Source organism: Gavia stellata, chromosome 21 (assembly GCF_030936135.1).
Source record: "Gavia stellata isolate bGavSte3 chromosome 21, bGavSte3.hap2, whole genome shotgun sequence".
NCBI lineage: Eukaryota > Metazoa > Chordata > Aves > Gaviiformes > Gaviidae > Gavia > Gavia stellata.
The window spans coordinates 5,307,353-5,326,906 of record NC_082614.1 but is presented as its reverse complement, the minus strand read 5'-3'; the positions used below and the strand labels follow the sequence as shown (position 1 = coordinate 5,326,906).

Sequence of the window (19,554 nt, the reverse complement as noted above, 5' to 3'; positions counted from 1 at the left end):
ATGAAAAGAGTAACCCTAAATAACCATCATCATAAGGGAACACACTGATTCAGTTGTAATAATTTAGCTTTAAAACATTCTGGAATGAGATCTAAATAAATGGTGTCATACTCTGCAGACCAACTTCTTCTGAGCAAAATGGAGTTTATTTCTGTTATGTTCACACACACAAATCAACACGAGACATGAACAGGATTTAAGAGCTGGTACTACCAGGCTTTTCTAAATCACCAAGTTTTACACAGACAATGCTGCAAATATGCCAGGCAGAGCTTTGAAGAACCTTCTTTTTCAGGATTTCATAGGTGTACATGACACATTTAGGTTTTCGAGGTTACAGTATGTTCCCAGATACTTCAACTCATGCAGAAAAACCATACTCCCCCAAACAAATTTATTGGCACTTTCTGGCCAGTATTTCAGCAGTTAAAGAATCAGGAATGTAAAGTGTGCTGGGGCCTGAACTCTGGGTGTGGTTAGCACTAAACTGAAGGAAAGAAACAAGCCAATGCAAGAACCACCTCATGTTTTGCCAGAGAGAGAGAAACAAAACTAAATTAAAGCCAGAAAACTGTGGTAATAGCTACTGTCTGTCATCTTGAGTGGCACTGACCTCAGATGTGCAAAAGTTACAGAACTGCCTGTGCACGTGAGGACAGCCAGCCATCATTCTGTTCCTGTTGATTAGTAATTTCTTGGCAGATGATGCATAAAGGTCATCAGCAAAACCAAATATAATAAAAGAAAATTTCAGTTTTGTTTCATCTTCAGAGCTTTCAATGAATGTCTGTCCAAGCAGTAATTTTCTCATGCTTTATAAATCCAAACTATATTCATGTAACAAAGTGACAGTTTTCTTCTTAAAACACAAGCAGAAAATTCTCTGTCACACTTTACGCTATCCTTAGCTCACTCCTATGCAACTGGAGATAGCACACTCTCTGCAGTACCTAAACACGAGGACTACCGACAGAAAGTCTTTCTATTATCAAAGATGATTGGCTCCTTTACCCCAGGCTTTACACAAAGAACTTTTTGGCATCCCTATCACAATCAAAAATAGTATTCTGTCTTCCATACTCCTCTCTACTTCTTCTCACCACCCTCCAGCCTTTCCTATTTAAACAAATAATGGAAGAACAAAGTTTGCCTGTACACTTTTAATTTACAACATATTCCAAACTGATCCAAGTGGCTGTTAATCAGAGCTGAACTTGCAGCCTCCAAGATATTTTCTGTCTGGGAAGAAATACACTTTCTTGTGTAGAAAAATTCACAGTGTCGTTGTTCAGAATGCGTAATTAGAAATACATGTATTTCTAGGGTAGGTTTCTTATGAAAGGCTCAGAACTACCTTCACTAATCCCTTTGAAGTGACAGAGTACCACAGAGACAAAGCACAGAACTTTTGAAAAGCAAACCAGACCCCACAATTATTCCCTTAAAAAAGGAATAACCCTTGTTCCAGGCATGCACACCAACGATGACAATGGCACTTGTACTCTAAAGTCAATCTACAGTTCTTTCACAAACAGATCTGTGTAGCTGGCAGAGGAAAGCCCATCTTGCTACACTGGGCAGAAGAGGGCTGAAGATCCAAAGGCTTCATACATAGTGTGTATGTGGCAGGAGGAACCCTTCCTGTTGCTCCTCACTACAGCAGATGGAAATTCAAGAATTACCCCCAGTCCCCAAGAAAACAGCACCAGAGTGTTCACACACACCCCCCCTCCAACTCCCTCCCCTCCCCAGCACCTGTAGCACAGCACAAGTTTCTAAAGCACTGCTGAGCCGTCAGCTGTGCTCATGAAGCAAGCAGACAGACATCTTTTGTGCCTCTCTCATTTGGCAGCTGCAGGGGAGAGGTGTGGGGGCTGGGAGGAGGGAATTCTCCCCTAACACACCCAGGGGAGAGCATCAGCAAGCATGGAAAAAAGGACTCAAGAAAACAGGGGAGACAATGGAACAAGCACACAAAAACCCATGTATTGACATCCTCTCCTTCCTTTCAGCTTGCAGTTATTTATTCTGAGGGCTAATTTTTAATGTTGGGGAAATTCCAAGTCCACCTAAGTCTGGAGAATTCAAAAAAAGAAGTGAAGCACAGTACACCCTTGCCTGCCTGCAGCCTTTCTGAGACAAGGAGAAGAGAAAAGCCTGTCTGAGAAAGCATCTTAATCAGCCACAGTAACCCACAGCTTCCATCAGCCAGCCTTTGGCAAGATCCAGGTGACCAACAACTGGAACAAACCAAGAGTGCCATCAAGCACTATGTGAGAACTGGCACACTGCTGGAGGATCTCAAGTCCTGCCCCACAGCCAGGCAGCCAGCATGTGGATACCATAATGGGGTGTGCAACAGGCTCCCATACCACAGGCAACAGGTGGATCAGAACAAGTGGCAAGTTAAAAAGCCACAGAAGGGGAGCAGCAGCTGAATAGGTGAAAGCTCTCAGCAGACCCCAGCTGGAACCGAATGCAGCAAGTTAGGAGGGTGGTGGCTGCAGCAAGTGAATCCAAGCAGCAGGAAAATCTACACTTTTCCCTGGAGCCAAGTCCTCCAAGTTCAGTCCTTAAAACATATGGGAAAATGGTAAGCAGAACTAGCATAGTAACTGCATGAGGGACAATAGGAGAATCAATATAACATGCTCAGATAACATTTACAATGTGTGTTCCCTTTTTGAATTTTTTTCTGCATCTTCCTTGGTTCTTTGTGTTCCTCTAGCTAAACAATCACTATCCTTCTAAAACTCAAGTAAGCAGTGAAACTCAAATGTAGACATACCACACTGCTCTCAGGCACTGGCTCATCCTGCAATTTTGGAGCTAAGTATGGAGTTATACTCTATAGCACAACTCAGTTAATTAACACCAGCTCAGCTTTGACAGCACCTTCTGTTTTTTAATGCTGTCAGCTGGTCTACCAGCTGTTTTCTGCATGTACCCTTGCAAACTTAATAGAGGCAGGCCAGGCAGAAGTTTGAGCACTAAACTCTTAGGTTAACTGGGGTTAGATGGGGCAAATACATAAGCAGCAGCACTCTGAGGAAGTCAAGAATAGAAGCAGAGCTGCACAGAGGCCAGAGTGCAAGAGCCACCCAAATGGCATTTCTCAAACTTTTACAATGTTTACAAACATACAAGTAGTGGCTGAAATAGGCTGAAGCTTCCTAAAAATATACACAGGTAAATTTCTCTGAAACTGACTTAATTACAGTTAAATAAACACTGCTATAGATCCAAACTCCACCAACGGAAGTCATAAGAAAACAGGAAATAAACGGGCAAGTCATCCAATTTTTCACCTACCCTTCTTGTATCACCTTATCCGAGCCCAGACTCTGCAGCATCCAAGTCGCTGCCACATTCCACGCTACTACCGACCACCAAACTTCACCTAGCGGTTCACATGCACAGGCATGAGACCACTTCTTCCATTAAAATGGGCTCCAGTTTGGAACAAAAGGCTCAAAGTATTGATCCATATAACTTATTTTCTCCCTCTGGCTATTACAGAGGAGATATTATAGAGCTGCTGGAGGTCCCTTATCCATACAGATTTTGGGCGGGGAAAAAAAAAAGCCACCATGCGCAGCATGCTTAAGGAAAGGCATCCAAACCAAAGTTAACTGGAATAAGCGAACCCAGCCAGAGCTCTGTAGTGCTGCTGGCCATTCCTAATGAAGAGAGCTGCCATGGGGTGGAGTTCAGACACACCCACAGGCAGTTCTGGCATGGATTTGTCTCCCTTCGCATTAAGTGAAGTTCAAACCAATTTACAAAAGGAAATCATCATCTTCCACAAGAAGATGACAGAAGTGCACAGAGGCAAAGCATGTTCTCCCTCAACAGTCCCACCTTCTTCCACTGTACCATGCCATACTAAAGGGATCCCACTCAATTCAGGCTTTTTTGTACTACAGTGCATCGGGACTCTGTGCAGTCAGAAGACAAATTGCCTTTTACCAACCCCAGTAACATGATCAGCAGACAGGAGCTGAGGAAAGCTAGACTGGACCATGCTTTAGAAGAACCCTGTTTACCAGTTCTAGGTAAGCACGCTTCACTGCTCCAACAGCTACTCATCTAGTTTTGTGGTAACCTTGAGCCTGCAACCTTGCCAACCAGCAACGCGATGCCTCCTAAAATGCTCAACAGGCAGAGAGGCTTTTGTTGTGTCCATCATAACTCTTTCTGTCCACTCCCACACAAACAGTAACTCTGCTGGCATGCACCGAAACTGTGAATCTCCCATCCCCTTTTATGTAGTAGCAATCAATGATTAGGGCCCAGAGGCAGCAAAGTGAGAAAAGTCGTCTGAGGCAAAACAGCTCCTGCTGAGCAGCCCCTAGCTGCTCTAAATAGCTCTCTCCCTACACAGATAGAGCTAATGCAGTCGTCTCTCCTCCACCCCTTCTGCTCTCAAATGACTGAATGACAATACAGAAGCAATGCTCGCTTCTCACAGCCAGAGAAAACTGAGTGCCTCTGCAGCCTATAAACAATATGTGAATATAAATGACATCCCATCCAAAACTCACACTGTAGTCAAGACATGACAAGTGGTTCTAAACCTTCTTTTAAAAAAGAAACAAAAGCAAACAACAAAAACAACACAGGCCAGACCATAGCTCCCCTACTTTTACATCTTCCTCTCCCTACCAGGAGTTCAAGACCTAGTAATCTCAGAGAATAGCAGCTCCTTCTCCTTGACAAGCCACTAGTTGCTCTGTGGGGCTGCCCCATGAAAGCAGGGGTTCCTTTACAGTTTCTTCCCTCCCTTTCCCACCAGTTATTTTTGAGGGATTATGTTTCCTGTTTTCACTGCTCTGCCTCCATTTGTCATTCATCACAGTCATTAAAGTAGAAGGGAAGCGCAGGGGAGCAGACCAACACAAAGCAAACCTTTACAGTTCAGTAAGCAAGGGATTAAATGTCACCTCTTCCCCCCCTCAACCTCACACCTTTCTCACACACCCTCCAAGATGTTATGTAAATATGGTTTATCCTCCAGCATATACCCAGATTCTGACAGCTTTGACAGGTCAGACATTTCAGGATGGATCAGACAAGCAACCTATTCATCCTGGTTTGTGACAGCTACTTACTCTCCCTCTGGCTGGTCCATTTTGGATCATGAACAACTTGTTCTGGAAAACGCCTGCCTATACCTTGTAGCTATCTGCTCTCCCTTCATACATTTTTCTATAGCCTGACTCCCATCAGTCACCTGAGACTCTCAAAGACGTGCTATTTATGAAAGATAAACAATAACCATTTTAACAGAAATGGAGCTAGAAGCATCCCCACCAAGTCCATTAGCCCCCTCCAACAGTTCACAGGCTCCTATTCACATAATGCACATCTTCCACAAGGCTGCTGCTACAGTTGCAACCTTCCCCCCTCCTCCCTCCCAGTCACATTGCAGGGCTGCCCCAAAGGTGACAATTGCATTGTATTAGCAGCAGATGATGGCTAGGGGCTAGAGGGAAATAAAGACTAAAAAGTAAAATGTCGAGACAGGGACACAAAGACTCAGAAAGAAAATACATCTGGTTTTTGAAGACTGCTGAGAGTATGGCTCAATTATATGGCTAAGCTAGTCTAATGAGTGAGTGTGGGTTTGTGCAGCAGCAAACCATACACAGAAAGGATTCTTACCCAGGTATCAGAAAACAATTAGGGTTTAATTAGGCTCAAGATAGAGACATCAACACCAAAGAGGAAACTAATCACATGTGAAACTGAACCATGGATGGCATGTACAGAGAGGAGACCAGGAGAAACTAGAATGGTAAAGGACACTGAGAAGGGAGAAAAAAAAAAAAAACACAACCAAAAACTCTTGTCAACAAAGAGGGAAGTCAGCATCTGAGATGACCCCAGCCACTTCTGAGGAAGATACCTTTCTGCTCCCAGGCATGGGGCAGAAGTAATCTTACTTTATGGGACTGAAAAAATGAACATATCTCAGTGGTCAGGAAAAAAGCAACTAAAATCATAAAGGATCAGGAGATCGACTAGACTCAGTATCTGGCAGCTCAGATTGCACAGCTGGACAAAGGAGAGAATAATGATGAAGATAAAACCAAATTTCGCCATGCAGAAATCAAGTTCTCGCATTGCATTAGGAAGGGCAGGAATCCTACCAACACTAGCTCAAAGTCTAGTCCTCTCTAACAAACTGTGCGACTGTGGAAGTCTATCACACTGATGCCTGTGCATCGGAGTGCACTCTGATGATTAAAAGCCTATGATGAGTAACAGGTGGTACATACACAGGAGGGCTTAACACTGCAGGGTTATTCACAAGAAAGTCAAGAGAGCTGTGTAGGTACTGTTCCACTCAGATGGTACATTCCCTGAGGGCTGGGTATCTCTTTTTCCTTTGAACAGTACTGCCTTATTTCTTGATACTAGTGTAAACAGACTCATCACAAAGCCTGTTTTAGGGAGGTGCTGATGCAGAGCATTAGCAACTTCAGATTTTAAAGTTCTCCTTAAAAGGTAGAACAAGCAGAGGGCCCAGTAAAGGAGCTTTGGAAATAACAGTAATAGGAAAAAAAAAAAAAACAGATACAAGGAGCATAAATAGACCACCAAACAGAAAGAACCTGGGCAAAGCTACTACAAAGAAGATTCTGAAAGCTTCTAGGCTTCACTAGTATACCATATACCACAATCACAATACAGTTGGATTCCTTCGCTAAGTACACCAGCTTCTCTCACTGATCTTACAAGAGAATGTTAATGAGACCTACCTGGAAGGCTTTAAAATTTAGGGGGAGTACTGTTCTGGCAGGAACTTACCGGTTAGTAAGTCAATCTGAAACACAAATGACCTTTACTGTAAATGCACCTTTCCAAGCAGTTAAAAAACAAACACCACACCAAAAAAAAACCCCAACCAAAACACACCAAAAAACCCACCAAACCAACATCAACCCACTCCCCCCAAAAAAAAACAACATACAGATCTGCCTTTGGAGAAATGTAAATAAGAAAAGCCAGTTAGTCTAGAAGTCAATCCTGTAGCACAGGAAAACTGGAATTTTTTTAATTCCTGTCTCCTTTACTGTTGCCAGCTAGAGGCTGGGTTGATTTCTTAAGCAAACTCAGGGGGAATAGACTGGACTTCCCCAAAACATTCTCCTGCCACACAACTTCTGTATTGCAAAGTATCATTCAATTAGCAACAGTTATGGGCAAAAGAAGTGTCGCTTGTACTGTAGTAAGTGAACACAAGTAAAAATCCTGAATTCTACTGTGCTAGGTGCCATAGAAACATTTGTAGAGAAAGACAAAGACAGAAGAGCTTCCTAGTAAGGAGTCTGCTAACGAGACACAAACTACTATAGCTTCAGTCCATTTACATTCATTAGTAATTAAAAAAGAGCTGTTTGGTTGGTTACAGAAAAGAAGCCACCAGTATGGTTCTTTATCATTCAAGTAACTGTGGAATAAGCCAACAAAAAGGCAGCAATAATGGAAAGACAAGATGGTTATGTGGATTTAACTAGCTTTTCCCTTTAGGCCCTATCCACTGCAGGGGTCTAGCAGGCCTGGTAAAAACAAAGGTTAAACCATACTTATCTAACCACCAGACAGAGATGAGCCGGGATAAAGCTTATTTAGCAGTGATGTTACCACCTTACTTCACAGATGAGATGTATGTAGTAGAGACTGTCTTAGAGGTTAAGTTCTAGAACTAAGAACAAAAGTTCAGGGTTGAGATCCCAGAACTATCATCTGCACCTGATTTTGGACACTTTGTTTGGAATTATCAGAGCCTCAGTTTCCCTGCATAAACAGGCTATTGATAGTTTAACTTATCCATGTTTCTGAAACACCTGCAGACCCCAAGAGCAGATAAGCCCATATCATTACAACAGTGCAAGAGAAGAGTTGGAAAGAAAAATCCAGTCTTAGTAGTGTGCATCCTTCCTCTTCTGTGCAGAAAAATCTTAGACTGAGTTTTCTCCCCCCACTCCCTAGACATATATAGGATCCTTATATGCATTTTTTAAAGCCAACCTCCAGAACAGTGCTTTGTAATGTTAGAATGACAAGTTATCCTTTTAAAAGTAAATAGCTGACCCTACTCACAAGTTTCACACAGACTTTAATATAATTAAAACTGTATTTCGGTATACTTAAAACAAACCCCAAGATTTTTTTAAAGACAGGACTCCCAACATCTTAAACACTATTCCTTTCTACAGGCCTGATACTCTGAAAAACGTTCACCCACCCAATTTTTGCCTTATCAGAAACCTGCTACATTCCAAAGGGCTGTGCTCAAGGTTGTAACGTTCTTTCCCAGGCATTTTACTGACTATTTCACTGCCAAACACCGCCCTTTGCAGGATGCACTTGTTTGCAAGAACTCAAACCCTAAGACATTACAACAGGGCTGCACAGTATGCTGATGGGAAGAAGTAGACTGCTGTTTACTTCAATCAAAGGGAAAAAGTGTGTCACTTCGGGAATTTTCAAACCAAGAATTAATAATTGACATTTGCCTTCACACAGTCCTTTGATCCCAAAGCAAAACAAGCTAAAGGGATACATACAGTAGCACAGCTGCCCCTGGGGTGAGCCACTAGACAATTGCACACAAAGATGTAAGGTGGAAAAGAGAAGAGCAGGCAGAAGAACATGAGTTTGCACTTGTAACAGGGAAATAACTTCTTCTGAGTCCTTGCAGAGCAACTAGACTTTCTGAGTATTATCTAAAAGACCAAGTTGTAAACAGCACGATGGTAAACAGCATAAGTGGTTTGCTACTCCTAGTTTTCCCCTATAAATAGCAATCCCTCCCCACTGCCTACAGCACTGCCTGACATCTCCCAGGCACACTTGGTATGCATACAGAGATATGACAGAATTTGACAGCAGCAGGTTTCATTTGGAACCATCTTCAAGGACATATTAAATGATGTAGTTAAATCTACTTAAATACCCAATAGAGTATCAGAATAAACCTGTTAAAAGGATTATTCTACATACTGGTTGATTTCTACAACAGTTGCATTTGTTGCAAAAGCCCTTTAAATGAATACAAGATAAGGAAATCACCTTGGGGCTGAGGTCTGGTAGAGCACGTAGGCAAGATTCATGGGCCTAAGAGAAGAAACTAGATATTTTAAAAAGAGGTTCGGCAGAAGAGAACCAGACCCATCTCTGCTGAGTTGTTCAAACTGCCTCAGATATTAATCCTATTTCAGGAATACAGGGAGTGCTCTAGGCACAATGAGCCAGCAGGGTGGGGCATTTTTTTCCATGTTTGTGGACTGAACAAGAACAGAAAGAGCAAAAGAAGCTGGAAGCCAGAAATCTAGTACCTGGCTGCTATACAGGCAGGAATTCAGCAGGGTTAAGTCAGAAGAGCTCAAAAAATCTGTGCAGAACCAGCACTCACAGGTAAAAATAGAAGTCTTATCTGAGAGTCAAGTAATCATCCTAAATAAAATTGAAAAGAGAAACTGTAAAGTTGTTTCAATGCTGTAAGCTACCTATATTTTCTCTTGACGACCCTCACCCCTTCCTTGTTCTAGACTAAGCTTCTTAAGCAAATCATGCTATTTGAAACAAGTCTTAGTTGCGGTATTAGGCCAGAACAATGACATTTTATATTTCACAAACAAGTGTAAGAAGGCCTAGCAAAAACCTCTAAAACTCCCCTTCCCCAAAAACACTCATCAAGGGAAAATATTCACATACTACGTAGTTGTAAAATGTAATATTGCAGACGTCTAATTACAGTAATTACATCATAAAAAATAATATGAAATCTTAGCCCATGAACGCTCACACATACACTCCTAGCAACCAAATGCAAGTTACTTACGGTGATCCACTCTCCTCTAAAAGCTGTGCTGACATCCATACAGTCCTCCTTCCAGATGATTTATGACCTAAACAAGCTTTTAGCAGAAGCTAGAGACTTTTTTTAGTCTTAGTAAAAAGGAATAATTGTATCTTTTCCATTTTCTTCTGGCCATAAACAGTCAATGTATTTGCTGATGTAATAATTAAAAACATGAAGTATTTACATAGGCAAGTGAAAGTCACCTGGACTAGGATGTCATCTGGTCTGTCTCGCAAACAATACTGACTGTAAATACATCTTTTCCCCCATTTCCAGTCCTAGCATTCTACTTAGATTTATTCTACAAAACAGACTATTTCAAACATAAGCAAGCCCTTGGGCTGCCTTTTCTTCCCCCTTTCCCCACTCCACCCCCCAACAGAAACAAAGCATCTGACTAGGGAAGAGGTACTCTGCTCAAAGGATACCTCAAACCTCTTCCTGAAATCCCAAAGCAGCTGGCTAATCAGAAGTGAAATTGCTTAAGTTAAACATGACTTCTCAGCATTAATGTTCCCATTGTTATTTGAATTAACAACCTCAGAGTCCCAACAGACTGGGGATTTAAGCATACATTGTCTTTCGTGGCATTATACTCTCTCCCCTCCAACACCAACCAATCAGTTGCTGCACCAACACAAACATTTGTGAGATGGATGGATGGGATCCATGGTTGGAGGGGTTTTGTGTTTTGGTTTGGGGAGTTTTGTGATTTTTGTTTGGTTTTGGCTTGGAAAAAAAATCAGAACAAAACAAAAAAACCCCCACAAATTCTCTGATCCAGTTCTCAGCGTGAACCTACAAATGAACAGTTGTTGGCACAACTGACAGGGCAGCATGCCACAGCATGAAGCATTATCACCGAAGACAATTTAAATCAAGACTTAGCCTCAAGGGGCATAATATGAAAATACTGGAAGACAAGTACATGTTGTAAGACAAGGCAGCCCTTGCTTAAAATTTTAAACAAATAAACAAAACAAAAAAGTAAAAAGTGGAAAAAACAGAGATCAACACAAAGCAGAATCAATCACAGCCATAGGTAGGCAAATGCAACCCAGATTTTGAACTTAATTATTTAGAGGGGAAACTGAGTGAGTTAATAGGAACACAGAATTAAGAAAGAAAGAAAGAAGTATTGGAAGAAAGTATATGAATTGTAGAAATCAGTGAAAGGTCAAGCCTCCAGCAATAGAACTGAGTTTTTCTTATTGTGTTTTGTTTTTTCTTTTTTTACAGTATTTTCCTTTAAAAGTTATATAGGGATATAAACTCATTTCTAAACACGTACATATAGATGAAGTTAATCCATTTTCCAGCTAAAAGAAGCGTGGTCCGGGAGAAATGCACCAAACTGGATTCCAGGACACTAGGGCTCACCAAAATTCAGCTAGAAGCCTGAGGTTCAGCATCTCAAGAGATTGAGCTGCACACTTCCTCATCAAAACAATTGCAAATTTATTTATGCAAATCATTATATAAGATAAAAGCTTGTTATAAACCCAAGGCTGTTTTTCCTTTAAGTTCACTTTTCATTCTTTACATGTGTTTGAAAAATGACTGGTTTCCTTACAAAGAAAAAAACCACAACCACAAAACAACCAAATATCAAATACTATTAAACAAGCCTATTTGCAATGTGCATCGGCTCTACCTGGCAAGTGTCCATTAATGGGAAAAACAATTTTAGCATCAGAATGTTTCCTTAACCAGCTGTTGATCTAATTACAAGAAAAAGCTTGTGACAAAGTTTAGGTGGAACTCTATAAGGGTGCTTGTATCTTTGCATCAGTGCATATTTACACATATATTGAAACTGGTCTGAAACACCTACATACAGAATAAAAAATTTAAGTTCAAAAATTCTTCCTCTTCAGATTTTTCTTGTGCACACATATATTCAGAATGCATTTACATAACAGATAATCAAGTCTCCTTCCTTGCTTTAAGTGGAGATACTGAGATTTCATACAAGTCCTGAAATGGAGGACAGGCACTAACTGTGGAAAGATGCGTAACCCTTTATCTGCAGTATGAATTTTACTATGTTTACATATCAAGCACAAAACAAAGCAGAGCTTAGATCACATTAGTATGTATTTTAGTTTGACCAGACATTGAGACCACAACAAATTATGTATAGGTCAGTGCTCAAGCCTGAATAAATTTGGGGTAGTCAAGGTCAGGGCTAGGGCATGTTTGCCGAACACAAACATGACAGGTCAGTCACATTCAAACAGCTAAGATCACACCACGGTGTAACAGAACTTAAGTTTGTTGCAGATGATCGCCCAGCTGAATGGAAGGCATCTTCTTCTGTTGTCTCAGATACTCTAAAAACCATAATAGACGTATTTTTCTCTCCATGCATACTAAAAAAAACCTACCTAACCAAAATTCATTTTGACAGAGTCCAGCCTGAGAGGACTGGACAAACTGAAACAAGCATACCTGATGTTTTGATGTAAGTACCATTTTATCACTTCCTCTTGCCTTTTTGCCTCTTAAGACAGCAGAAGCAGAGTGGCGCTAAAAGACTTATTAAATTCAAAATGCTTTCCAAACTGCATTAGTGTTTCCATAGCACCCATCCAGGAGGCATGGCAAATGCATATGGACAGCTGACACAGTTCTCCAAAAGGTAAGAGAAACTTTAAAACAGAATTACATTTTTGAACTGCCTGCCCTGTGTAGCTCACAGACAGCTCTCAACCACATCTGCAGTATTGCTACTGAAACTGGACAGCATAAGCTGCATACATGTAAGTTTTAAAACATTTATAATCTAGGCCTGTGAAAAACCTACCAGCTCTTTTGAAGTCAGAGATCAAGCCCACACTTCAAAGTCAAGATATCTTGGAAAATTCTGGTTCAGGTAGTTATGTACAAACCTACAGCTAGTGCTGTCGATCTTCAGTCACGGCAAAACAGTCACTAGAAATCCCCTGACATCAGCAAGTCCTGGATCAAATCTTTCCTGAGATATTGTTACAGCTGTCAGAGTAGGTGTGTCCAACAGTTGAATAAAACAAAAACAACAATCCAAGCAAAAACCCAAAAATTCTTTAAGCTCTCTCATTCCTTCGTCACTAGTTATTCCAAACTCTACCTCTTTTCCATTAGGATAGTATTCTTTCCTGATGGGAACCCTGACCCTTTTAGCAATACAGGAAAACTCCGGTAATGGCCAGTTGACTTCAGCTCTGTGACTGCATGGTAATAATTCATACTCTTACCATGTGGATTTTACTGGAGGTGTCCTTCAGTGCCCCACTCCCCTGGATGTAACTCAAGGGGCTCCCTTTGAAGCTGAGTTTAGTGCACCAATACCTGCCTGCCCTCCACAGCACAGGTATAGCCACCTGCTTCTTCTAGGCACAGCCAGTTCTTTATTATCTTAGGCAATGCTAGATTTTCTCCTCTGCTGGGGTCAGCATTTTCTCACCCGTTCACCTCCCTGTGGAGCTTTTCAGTACAACGCAGAATTTTTCAGTGGTGAGAGACACTGAATACAAACAGGAGTATAAAGATAAAAATCAATGTCAAATTGCAGACATTGTCATGGAACTCTCAAGCTAACAGTGCAGGGTACTAAAAAAAACCATCGTGATACTATCAACCATCTACTAAAACTCTGCTGTGACGAGACTCGCCAAGATGTTCCCCTCACTCTGAGGTGCAGGCTGCAACAGGACCTTCCGTCTCCTACATCCTCCTGGGATACACATCCCCCCACCTTAATACTGTCTCCTCCCAAGACTTACAGATGCTACAGCTCTGTTCCAGGGTGCTGCTCACTCCTAACCCCGGCAAGATGGACAAGTGCTACTACTGGAGGAGAAGCAAGATGATCTTCCCTAATACTGAAGTAGAGAGGAATTAGCAAAACCTGAAGTTTCTGATACTGTTTCATGGTAACCAGTACTCCAATAGCTCCATATCTTTAGTTTACTTTGACCATCAGTTTACTAACAAAGTTATTTCACTCAGTGCATACAGAAGTTGCAAAATCAATTTGGATTAGAAAGGGTGAAAGCGATGTATAAATCCTATGTATATATTTCTATACAAAGCAGTGTGGTTTCTCAACAACTGCAAAGGCAAAGGCTTATGGGTTTGTGCTGCTCAGCTGCGCTTAGGAGGACCTTCAAGAAATTCAGCAAATTAAACTGAGGAAGTGCCTCTCCAAAGACTAAATGGCTGCAGTGACAGGTCTGCATTCTCTGGGCTATGTGTTAAAACATCACTTAGGAATACAGGAAAGTGGAAAATAATTTTCTTCAATATGCCCTAATCTAAATTCATAAGATATGAGAGCTCCTGAACTCATATGAAGCAGAATCCAGCCTTCATCTGAATGACAAGGGCATCAGACCATGTAAACAATCTCAAAATTGCAATCAGCCTCTCATTACTATCATTCAGTACAGATCAATTCAAGAAGGCAGCCATGCCTGTAGCTCAATACTCCACCTGAAATATCGAAAGGAAAAAGAGGGATTTTTCTTGATCCCTATCATCAGAATAGAGCATGGGGGCCATCAGTCAGGTCTGCCAAAGGCCCTTGTGCTGGAAAAAACTGAACTGTTGCGTAAGATATATACTTGCCAGCAAGTGGTTCGCAGGCTCCCTGTTGAGGGGAGCACACGCTGGCTCTTCTGAAGATACTTAAGGACTAAACACATAGTCCCCCTTCTCCCACACCAGATCTCTCCATCTGATCAGATACATGCTCATCATGCAGTTCTGTTAGCAACATCTACCTTTTGGTCTCATTACAATCACAGGTCTCCTAGGAAAGAGGGCAACAGCAGACCATGGAGCACCCAAACTAGTTACATGATTCACAGCGTACTTAATTCCTACAGGCAAGATCCTTAGGAAAGAAGCCAGCAGAGAAAAGGCTGAACAAAAGGTTCACCCGAACAACTATTCAGGTGATTGTAAGCCCCAGCGTATTGCTTGTGTTAAGTGTACTAGTTTTCTGTCTAGTTAGAAGCAGCTCTTCAAGGCCTTTGAGAAGCATGCTTAAGTGAGCCAAGAGAGACTTGTTCCAGCAAGTTAGGAAGCCAAGAGGCACCTTTGAGATAATACTTTGGACTTGGATAAAGCATTCCCTTCCTGATATCCACCTATACCATATCAGGAGCTATGGATGATCAATATTAGACTAGAGAAGCGGTACATGTCCCAAGGCTGAAGAATGTATTTTCGTCAAGACTATAGCTTGTCAGATTTTTTTCCTCTCTGCAATTCATATTTCACTCATCAGCTTTTTTTAAAGAAAAACAAGAAAAGTAAAACAAGGAACGGACTGTAATATGTGATGTTCTTCACTGCAGCAACTGATGTGGTGCAGGCTGCACATCACCTATACAAAGCACCTTTAATCACAGCTAAGCACTGGGCTTGGTATCCACCACAATTACGCTTAGACAGGAGAACTGCAATAGAAATTTACAACAGGATGTTCTCTGCTGGCTAAGCCACAAATTCAAGTAAGTAATTAGTACAATTAGCAAAGACAAATATATTCATCCAAATACCATGGTTTCCTCAAAGACAATGATAGAACATTGCCAGATTGAGGCATTACTATGTTTTCTTAGAGTCATGACAGTGATTTCATCCCTATCAGACTAAGAGGTCCAATGACCACCTCAGGAGAATGTAAAGTAAAAGTATATGAGACACTCAGTGAAGGGAAGGGAACTCCCACACTCAAACATTCAACCTAGAAGGTTTCAAACACAGGGGACAGTCTACAGAAGAGGTGAAGGGCAAGGATGTGGGGAACACACAGAGTCTTCCAACAGTGATCAGCTCACTTTCTTAGCATATTATTTTCTGAAACGTCATGTGGTAATGTCAGTGCTGACCATTATAAAAAAAAATTTCAGGAACAGAGATAGGTTAGCAGGAAGCAAAAATTAAGATTGCTATGAAATGAGGCAGTTGGATGCTAACAGTCACAGAAACATGCTTTTCTGTGCCTTGGCTCATAATAGGCACCATAATCTAACCTCTTTTGGGAAGCCCTGAGCCCAGCCAGGCTAACAGGCCATTACTATCTTCCTAGGCAAAATCATACCGTGCTATGTAATTGCAGACTGCAGCAGATACAGTTCTCTGTGTTTGTATGTTACACCTCCCTAGTGACAAGAGACCAATCTCATCTACTTTTTAGCAGCTCAGACACGTTTGAAGCCTCATGCTCCAGGGAATGAGGTATTTTTCTTCAGAAGTGATTATTCTAGGAAGCCTCTGGCCCATTTTAAAAGAACACACAGATGTGACTGTAAGTAACTGAGGGGTTTGTTAGGTTTTTTGTGGGTTTTTTTTGTTTGTTCATTTTTTTAAACTATCCTAACAATTAGAGCCTGCTCCAGCCTCACCCATATTGTGGGTGCAAAATGGGCACTCCTTACCCAGCTTTGCAGCCAAGGGAGTATATAATTTCTGATAACATAATAGCTGGCACATATCCCATCAGAGAAGTAGTTGCATTTCAGTGTTGAGCGTAGAATATTCTAAAGTCTTTGAGAAGAAGTAAGCAGACACAGTGAGCCAAGGCTGCACAGTGCACTTCTCCACACATCAAGGACAAGTCACAAACACGGAGCTGCCGAGTCCAAACACACATGTTGCTCACTATTAAGTAACTACTGCAAAAGCGGCCTACTTAGATTTCAAATAATGCTGTGTGATCCACGGCAGCCTGCTACAGTTGTTACTATCCTGTTGTCACAGATGAATCTGCAAGTAATCTGGGGCTTTTGGATACTTCAGAGTGAGACCTAACCTGTGCAGAAGCTCCAAAAGAGAATGTTTTTTTTTTTAATATATTATTTTTAAAAGAAGGAAGGTTGTAGCAGATTTATTCTCCCTAGAAAAGATTGCCTTCCTCTACAAAATTAAAAAAAAAAACCCTAGAAGCAACAAGGATTGGTGAAATGACTGCAAACAAAAAAATAACAAAAGATAACAACTAGGCAAAGGGCCTGCAATACAAACAGGCACAATTCAGCAGTATAAACCAGCAGACTGAACTTTACTAATTCACTCTTCTTACAGGGCAATCCTTGTGGATTCTCACACACATATTCCTCATATATTCATGTAGCCATGAGCAACTAACTCAACTCCAGCTGCCACGTTTGGGCAGAGCTTTCTCTGAAACAGAGATTCCAATTACATTTGCAATAATCTGATTACTACATCAGCCATAACCTGGTTAAGAAAGGGTCTGAAAGATACCATTCTGGCAGCTGGGAAGAAGACAAAAGGGGGACATGCTTTTGTTATTTTAGTAACAGGAAGATTTGCAAACCACAACCAGATTTTGTGACAGAAATATACCACGCTGATCCTACGCAGGACAGTTTTACTGTTTAAAACACATACAGTACAACTCAAAACAAGTTTAGAGAAGTTATGGATTTGTAAAACTGCCTCAGCAGTAAGACAGACCAACATTCAAGGATTTACTTACAGTTTGTGGTTACTTTCACATCACATGTAATTTAAAGATATGATCAGGAAAGCAATCCACTTTGTTATCAGTGAGCTGGCCAAAACCTGCTTTGTAACTTAAGACACTCAAATTGTTGTTTTGGAAGTACTTCATTCACATGCAGTTCACCCTAACTAATTCATACCAGCATTTCTGTTGTCATATGCAGTCTACCCCTCTATCTGCACAGCAAAGTTGCCATTTAACCTGTACCAGAACACCATTTCTTTTCCTGCATGTGCCAGCAAGAGATTACTAAAGTCAATGATATTTCACCAGGGAAAGAACAGGATCAGGTCCTTATTGTTCTTTCCATGCTTATCTGACTGGGCAGAACAAATCAAAGAGGAGACAGTAAAAAAAAAAACCTGCTAGTCTTGGTTTCTCTGGGGGAAAGCAAGCTCCAGATAAGCTGTGCCTCCAATCAAAAGTCTGATTTTCATGAACAGCAATATGCTTCCCTATGGTAATTGAAATGGAGCAATTCTCCTCAAACAGCTTGCCAAGTCTCACCTCATTAACCCTTATGGACTGACCTCCAAAATTCCTTGAAGCTGAAATACAGGTCCCCCTTGCCTCTGCACAACTGTTTATCCCTAAGAGGTTGGGGAGAGAGGGAGGGCATTAGAGAGAGAACTGCTATATGTGCTAGAACTGGAAGATAGAGACCTGTTTCCAGGCTGTTACGGGGGCCCAAACCTTCACAGGCTTCTGTCTCCTTTGCTGGCCCATCCTTCAGATGGACTGCAAAGCCAAACTTGATTACAAATCACCCTCCCCTCCCCCAACACTTCTTTTAAGAGTCAGTATCATTCGCTATAGTGTGCTGCCCAGTATTCAAATAAGCATTTCCTAACCCACACTTGAAGGTTTAGCAAATTTTCTAATTAAACCTTATCTTTCCCCCCTCCCAAGTCTGTTACTCAGGATGCCTACTCGCCATTCCACCCAACTCATTTTACTACCTTTGCTCACACCTCAGTGAAACTTTCTTGTGGCAGTGAAAAGCAAGCTGTCAATGAAGGAGTGACTGAACACAGTACTTAGCATTTTATCCAACTATCCAAACCAGAGATATTAGACAAATGGAAGCACTTAGGAAAGGTGGTACAGCAATTAATTCCACAAATTAGTAGACTCCTAGCTTTCTTTGTCTCAACATTAGCTTCAGAGAGCATAACTGCAAGAATCAAAAGTAAAATGTTCTACTTTTGCACCTCTGGAAGTCTGTACATAGGGTCATGTATACTTACACTAAACAGTGAAAATCTTCAAAGTTAAAACCACACACTTGTGCAACAGCTTTGCTAGAGATGAGAAGACAGAGGAGACCAAAGCACCTCATTCCCCAATGTATTTCACTCTTTTAAAGTCCATCACCTACATGCACAAGTAAATCACTTCATAAGCCACGGTCAGTGCTTATACCAAGCTAAAGACAGATCCATCTTCTCCCCATGTTTGCCTATTCCTCCACACAGCAATTAGTTTCACTCCATCAGCCCAATCCCTTCATTGGTTCCAAACCCTAATCAATTCTACCATGCTCATCCCCATCCTCAGCTCTTTACTTCCTTGCTTACCTTCAGTTCTGCAAGGGAAAAACAGTTGAAAAGCTTTCTAATCCAGAAAACAAAGCCAATGCAAAAAAGTACCCAATACATCATTTTTTTCTGTTCCTTCTTTCTCTTCTTTTCCCTTCAGCCACCTAGAAAGAAGCCTCCATCTCAGAGGAGGTAGCACACTGGGGCAGGCAGTAAGCCCATGGGTGCTCCCAGCTCTCCCTCCCACTTCTCAGGGCAGGACCAAAGGTTTGTACAAAACAGCAACCTGTGTTTTTCCTCTGAAACCATTTGGACAGAGGCTGACAACTGTGAAGCAGAATGGATACACAGTTCATACACATCTGTCAGTTCAACTGCTTTGGCCATAAACCAGTGCTTTTTCAGTACTTTGAACAGAGTCAGCAAGGTCCACAGGAGCAGCTCACTGAGCCACAGACTTAATATTGTGGTTCCACTTGCCTACATGTTTCCTGCTCAAATGAAAGGCATTATCATCTTCTTCTGTGGCATTCACTGCAATGCTTTAGGGCTCTAGCCCCTAGCACTGTGAAATGACCATGCTGAAATCACCTAGATCCAAATGTTTTGGCATACAGAACAGC

General features: G+C 41.5%; 1 protein-coding gene across 2 annotated transcripts in view; it reads right to left on the bottom strand.

The window, feature by feature from the left end:
• BCR (BCR activator of RhoGEF and GTPase) overlaps positions 1-19,554 on the bottom strand; it is a 101,302-nt gene that overhangs the window by 75,094 nt on the left and 6,654 nt on the right. Inside the window, exon 2 of one of the 2 annotated variants that reach the window (XM_059827469.1) lies at positions 1,483-1,503. The exons of the other annotated variant lie outside the window; for it this stretch is intronic. Coding sequence (XP_059683452.1) covers positions 1,483-1,503 — 21 coding nt within the window. The remainder of the gene's footprint in view (positions 1-1,482; positions 1,504-19,554) is intronic. 2 annotated transcript variants of the gene reach the window in all.